This window comes from Rasamsonia emersonii (genome assembly GCF_000968595.1).
Source record: "Rasamsonia emersonii CBS 393.64 chromosome Unknown ctg1118621759993, whole genome shotgun sequence".
NCBI classification, from domain to species: Eukaryota; Fungi; Ascomycota; class Eurotiomycetes; order Eurotiales; family Trichocomaceae; genus Rasamsonia; species Rasamsonia emersonii.
The window spans coordinates 77124-83904 of record NW_013563294.1 but is presented as its reverse complement, the minus strand read 5'-3'; the positions used below and the strand labels follow the sequence as shown (position 1 = coordinate 83904).

At 46.6% G+C, this 6781-nt stretch overlaps 3 protein-coding genes across 3 annotated transcripts; 2 read left to right on the top strand and 1 right to left on the bottom strand.

The window, feature by feature from the left end:
* Positions 1-1777: 1777 nt before the first annotated feature.
* On the bottom strand, positions 1778-3222 carry T310_1584 (ZIP Zinc transporter; the record flags this gene model as incomplete). The annotated part of the gene is made up of 4 exons (XM_013475557.1): positions 1778-1793; positions 1851-2787; positions 2834-2984; positions 3058-3222. 4 exons carry the CDS (start codon positions 3220-3222, stop codon positions 1778-1780), a joined length of 1269 nt encoding a protein of 422 aa, XP_013331011.1.
* Positions 3223-3504: 282 nt separating this feature from the next.
* On the top strand, positions 3505-4301 carry T310_1583 (60S ribosomal subunit biogenesis protein Nop16; the record flags this gene model as incomplete). Its single annotated transcript, XM_013475556.1, has 2 exons — positions 3505-3632; positions 3689-4301. 2 exons carry the CDS (start codon positions 3505-3507, stop codon positions 4299-4301), a joined length of 741 nt encoding a protein of 246 aa, XP_013331010.1.
* Positions 4302-4761: 460 nt separating this feature from the next.
* Positions 4762-6534, top strand: T310_1582 (uncharacterized protein; the record flags this gene model as incomplete). Its single annotated transcript, XM_013475555.1, has 7 exons — positions 4762-4806; positions 4840-5000; positions 5043-5113; positions 5235-5545; positions 5692-6109; positions 6324-6340; positions 6511-6534. 7 exons carry the CDS (start codon positions 4762-4764, stop codon positions 6532-6534), a joined length of 1047 nt encoding a protein of 348 aa, XP_013331009.1.
* Between the last annotated feature and the right edge of the window lie 247 nt (positions 6535-6781).

Below are 6781 nucleotides of genomic sequence, written 5' to 3'. Positions count from 1 at the left end.
GCTTAAAATAAACCACATCTAGCAGAAGAGAGAGGATAGTTAAGAGGGTAGATAAGTAAGTAGAAAGGGACAATAATATAATAGATTTTGACTTAAACAAACTATAATCTAATAGGAGAGGATGGTTAAGAGGGTAGTTAAGTAAATCTTAATATAAACCTCTACTAGGTAGAAGACATAGATATAATTTGTTCCTATAATAATATAATAGTACCTAAGAAAATTAATTAGGATTTAAATAAGATATAGCCAAATAGCAACACATATATAGTAATAGGGATTATAGATAGGGATAAGTAAAGGGGATAGAGCAGAAGGCAGAGACTAAGGTTAAGTAGGTAGAGGAGATATAGGAAAGATACTAAGGCAGAGCCTAAGTAAGATAGAGTAATATAGATTATTATAAATCTAAGCTAACCCTCAGAGGATAAAAAATAAGATGTTACGAACCAACAGAACGGAGCGCTGTCCAACACAGCAGCACAGGATGAAACACTACCCCGCAAGATTGGCAGGATTAGGCATACAAGGTCACGTGACTTAGGAAGGTCCATTGATAAGATAAGCAGAGGAGTCCAACAAGGACCGTGGAAGGGAAGTCCAGTATGGACCATGAAAAGAAGGTCCAACAGGGACCGATAAAAGGAAGGGAATGGAGGACCAAAAAGAAGTTATAAAAGGGAGCTCAATCTCATGTATCTAGTTTCTCCTTACTCGCGCTCAATTCACTCCGTTATTCTGCTGTTACTAAGATACTTACTTTGGGGGTCAGTAAGACTTCTTACTGCTAGTGGTATACTTCGGTATAGCTCTAGTAGGCGTTGCCTCTGACCTAGTCGTTGTCATCTGTCCACCTGAAGAACCCTTATTGTGTCCCTGCGAGACCCCTTTGCTTGTGAGAGGTCGTTCGAGAAAGAGCCCTTCGCCAGGTAGGCCGCTGTCTCGAGGAAGAGACCCGGATCAGTTAGATCGTCGCGTGCTCGTGAACGACATAGAGTCAGGAAGACTCCTTGATCCTTCCCTAACCACCATTGTTAAGTATCGACGACTACGGTTGGACCCAGCGCGTAACATAAGACTCTAATACTAAGAATCTCAAAACTATATAAATAGCTACTATAGAATCCTGGAGCTCCTACTTATATAAGTAGTTACTATAGAATACTATAGCTTCCTGCAAGTAGTGAGCAAAACAGACCAATCAGCACACAAATAAATGCAAGTCAGTGTATTTTCCCTAGCAAACATACATTATTTAGATACATCTGTTGACGATCATTATTATCGCCTATGTAGAGTACTTAAATCAGAAAAAGGCGTGGCAGGAACAGCATAATATAATGCCTTTCTCTCTCTCTCTCTCTTTTCTATCTATCACCCTAGTCTTGTTGTCATGTCTCTTATAATCGAGATTAAAATCCATAATAATTGAATTCTACTACATTCCAACCAACCAACCAGTGAAGATAGACAGATAGTCATTATCTAATAGGCCTTGATATCTGACATTATATTGCAATTCGTTCGGTTCCCCCCCCCCCCCCTTCCTTCTCTAATTATCTATCTATCAAGTGATATCTACTTTCTTACGTTGTAGAGACAAGAAAAGTAAAGTAAAGACATGAGAAAGAGTTTGTGTTTGTATCTATTTGTTCTTATGACTATATCGTTCTATACCCTTTTTTGTTTTTGTCCCCGCGCTGGTATGGTAGTATCATCAAACACTCCGAGCAATAATGTTGAATCGCTCGTGGATGAATCCTCGCATGTCAATTGCTCATGACCAGGAGATCCTGCGTTGAAACGTTAGCAGCGTTCGTTTAATATCAATCTTCTTTGTACAGACATACCCCAGCATGATCCCCGCGCCAACAGCCATGGCCACAAACTGCACCAGCGTCTTCTTGACCTCAGCAGTCTTATCTTTGCCGGTTTCCAGCAACTCGGGGATGACCGCCACGGTGCCGACGTAAAGGAATGTCCCCGCCGTGAAGGGGAGAAGCATGTCCCCCCAGCTCAGACCTGTACCCAGCAAGCCCGCTGAATATTGCGCAGAAGCGCCGGAGTCGCTTCCACTGCCGCCGAATTCCTGCACGGCGATCCCGATAAATGTTCCCAGAAACGCTCCGATCGCGGTGACGAATTGCGCCCCCATGGCCTTGCGCTTCGAAAATCCTGACTGCACCAGAAGCGCAAAGTCGCCCACTTCGTGCGGGATCTCGTGGAAGAAAACTGCGACGGTCGTCGTGGCGCCGATCGTCGGAGATGCGTAGAAAGAAGAGGACAGCGCCAACCCGTCCGTAATGTTGTGAGTGAAATCAGCGATGAGGTTGAGGTATCCGCCGAGCTTTACGCTCGGGTTGATTTCCTTCTCGTCGTTGTCCTTGGGCTTATCTGCGCCGGACTTGGTCTTGCGCTGCTTCAGTTCCCCATCACCCTTGGTGTCGGCGCCCGTGGCGGCGACGGCGGCGGCGGTAGCCTCGCTCTCGTGAGCATGCGCATGGCCATGGCTATGGTCATGTCCTCCATCGCCTCCGGTCGCAATCCGCAGCGTCTTGTCCATGGCGACAAAGGTGAGGAAGCCCGCCATGATACCCAGACCCAGGAGGAGGTTCTTGTTCGGGTCGACGAGCACGAAACGAGCACGTTCGGGCGAGTCCTCTCCGAGGAAGATCTCCGGTAGTAAGTGGAACAGGGTGTCTCCGAGCAGTCCTCCGACGGCGAACGCGACCATCACCGACAGCGATGACGGGTCAATGTTGGGCGGGCACAGTGCCAGAAGGAAATCTGCAGATCAGCAAACTGCTCAAACAGCAGAATTAAGACAACATACTTGGAGGACCGGATATGTATATAGTCGCCAGAATCGCATTGACGGCCGGGCTACCAGGGAAGAGAACGGCGAAAATGCGCGACGCGAGACTTGTGGTCGGCGGCTTCGTCACGAGCTTGTGCTCGTTCAACGCTTGGACAAGAGGGCATTCCTAGAGAAATATAGAACATCAGAATTAGTCTACTTAGTGAATTGGTCAATTACATCAATTGACGCCTTGTTACCTGCAACTGTTCCTCAATCTGCGGGGCGGAGAGACCGGCGACGGAGATGTCGCTGTGAGTGTCGCCAGAAACGATATCTGCGGCGGCAAGCAGAGACAAGGCCAAGAGCCCCGCGACAAACGCCAGGGACAGCCTGCGCAGGGAAGCAAACGTTCCTGAAGCCATTGCAAGCAGTCCTCCCTGTCAGGCGCAGAGGACAATACTCCGTAATGGCCACAACAACAGCAGCGGGGATGACGCGTCGGAGTTGTCAGCCGTATGGCGATCGGATTCGCCAATGACAGCGGCCGAGGGGCAGCAAACACGCCAAGAGCGATGCAAACAGCCCTCCGCCTGACTCGATAAGAGATAATCAATTTTTTCGTAGCCGCAGAGCGATTCGTATTTACTATTGTGCATTATTTTATAACTATCCCCTCTTAGAGACTGCCCCGGCGATCAGTCACCATGGGTCGCCCACAGCAGAAGAAGAAGAATCGGACAAAAGTGCCCAAAATCAAGAAAAAGCGCAAGCTGCTGCGCTATGGGAACAAGAAGATCAATGTGTTGGGCAATCCTCTGATTGCACAGAACTGGTAATTTACCGCATTCTTTTCTTTTTCTAAGTTTCATGCTGATTTCTTGCGACTAGGGACAAGAATTTGACGTTGCTGCAAAACTACCGTCGTCTCGGTCTCACAGCCCGATTGAACGCTCCGGCCGGAGGTGTCGAGAAGCCCAAGGGTGTCGACCCAGCCACCGCAGCGCAGCAAACGTCCGATCCTCTGCACATCAACAGCAGCGCGAAAGCAAACCTGCAACTCGACCCGCAAGAAGTCCGCGTGGAGCGCGACCCCGAGACGGGCAAGATCTTGCGGGTCATCCGCGACGATGAGGAGGAAGAGGAAAACGAGATCGAGATCGCGGGGCGCAAGCGCAAGCGCTCCAACCCGCTGGGCGATCCTCTGACCGAGATTGAGGAGGGAGGCGGTGCTTCGAGCAGGCAGACCAAGACAACCTCCTCCGAGCCGTCGGATTTCGTGAAGGAGCTGGAGCAGCGCGTCGCGCAGGAAGAGGAGGCGGTCAAGAAGCGACGACCGCGGCAGCAGAGCAAGCGCGAGGAAGAGTGGATCCAGAGGCTGATCGAGAAGCATGGGGATAATATCCAGGCCATGGTGTGGGATAGGAAGTTGAACCCGTATCAGCAGAGCGAGGGCGATTTGCGGAGAAGAATCCGGATCTACAAGGAGAGGCATCCTGCTTGAGTTTGTATTTTTGTTGTTGCATGACTGTCGCGGCGAACTGGCGTTGCAGGGCTGGGTTTATAAAAGTTGCATGTTTTTTTCTGCTATATCATAGATATTACAGAGGATTTTCCTTTAGTCATGTTCTACGCTTTTCACTTGAATATAGGGTATATCTGGCATCAGGTTGTCCAGTCTGAACCAAGTCACGAGGCCAATTTCACAGACACTATCATCCTAGGTCTGAAATTCACGTCAACTTACATGTGTAAACAGCGCGTCTAGACTGGCGCCTGTCGCGTCCACAGTCGCGTATATATTTCTTGCACCTCATTAAATGCTTTTACCGTCTTGCTACCTGCTTCCACAGCTTCTCATACTCTGGGCTCTGATCCATAGCATAATATACCTACCATTATCACTATCTTCTCATCACTAATATTATCATCACAATGATGAAGCCCCTCATTCTCCTTGCCCTATGGACCATCTCACTGCTCCAGCTTGTTTCTGGACAGATTTCCTAGTATGTCAATTCCTAACTAACATCCCTGGCAAGCCTAATCTCATCTCACGATTTTTTTTTTCTAGTGACCCTCTCTCTAACAACCTGATCTGCAAGCCTGGACAAAACTACTGCAGTGGACACTCTCTGCAGACCAACATTCTTATGTCATGCGCTGCGGTGGATGTTCTAAAGATCTACTCATGTGATGTCCAGTGAGTTTTCTTGACCTGTTGTCTTCTGTCTATTGGTAATAGGACTGTACTGACAGGAGTTTGTTTCAGGCTGTCCCATGTTCTTCCTTCTGGATACAAGACCTCGGCGCTGTGTAAGTCATGACCCGCATAAACTGCATGATGTGATATAACCTTAGTCTGTGTGGATGGCTAGACAAGGACACGACATGTGGAAAGTTACCTAACCTGCTGACTTTTTTTTTATATATCTAGGCTACCAATCCTCTCCCTCGGCAGGCGACGCAGTATGCACCTTCAACGGAACTGCATACGAACTAGACGGGACAGCCTTCTTTCTTCCTCAGTCATTACTGTCTACTCTCAAAGATAGCTCAGCAGGGGGCGATGCACAAGAACCTACCAAATCTAGCAAATCCAGCAGCTCTGTTGAGACTATCTATGTTCCTGTTCCCATTCCAGTGCCGGCAGTTGATACGGATGACTTTCCGGCGGAGACATCTCCTTTAACTGAATCAGCAATTATTACTGGCAAGGTATATCCCACTATAACGACTGAAAGTAATGTGAGTAGCCCTGAGCAAAAAAGTACTGTTTCTGTCACTCTCACATCTACTGTTGTCATCTCCCTTGTGAGACCTCCTCTTCTCCTCCTCTTACTACTACCACTATGTATACCCTACAAGACAAGTTCACTAACGCACAAATCAAGACTGATACTGAATCTCCTTCACCATTACCATTGTCGTCGCCATTTTTATCTTGCTCTCTTTCCTTGCAGCCTGAGCCTCTACCAAGCGCTCCACTGGGAACTGACTTTTTCACCTACCCAACAACCACTCCCATAACTACGCTTACAACCACGGCTACAACCAGCAGCAGCAGCAGCATTTTCCCATCATGGAGTAGTAGAGCTACCATCATCACTACTACCACTACTACTACTGTTGTTACCAGTACAAAACTGCTTCCTCATACACCTACATCTATAACCACAGGAGCTACGAGTACAGCTAAAGCTAAAGCTAGCAGCAACAAAGCCACCACCATGCATATGCATCATCATCTTCATTGGCTTTTTGGTCTGGATCCTGCAGCTGCAGATATTTTCCTCGTTGGGGCTGGGTGGTGTATGGCTGTTTTCCTTTTCGCTGCAGGGTTTGCTTAACATCATGATCCAGTTATTTTTTCACCCGATTTTCCTTTTCCTTTTCTTTTTCTTTTTTTTTTTTGTAGATTGATTGATTGATTGATTGTTCTTGGAAGTCCAAACAAACGCTTCAGATTGACGATCGACTTTGACTGACTTATTGACTGGGTGGGTAACTGACTGACTGGAACCAGATTGGGAAATGAGGAAGGTATGTAGGTGTACTGTAGATAGATTACTTTCAGGTCTGGTTTTTCTTTTCTTTTTCTTTTTTTCTTCTTTTCTCTTCTCTTTATACAAACTTCTCTTTATTTTCTTGAATGAGATGAATCAACGTGTGAATGAGTATTCAATGAGTGAAAAGTGAAAAAAAAGTTGCAGAAGCAGGAACAGGAGAATGTTTAAACTTCCTTTTCTCTTCTTTTCTTCCTTTTCTTGAGAAAAACCCCCTTTTCATGCATTCATGCATGTATGTATGTACAATTCCTCTTCTCCCTAATCTTATTTATTCCTATTCTTTCTGATCTTCCTGTAAACCTGGTAGCATATACACACAAAAACAAAAGCAAAAAAAAAATCTTACTATCGAGACAGGTGGGAAGTGTTCTTTATCATTCTTACTGTGTTAAGATTACTGTGTTTTTTAAGTCTT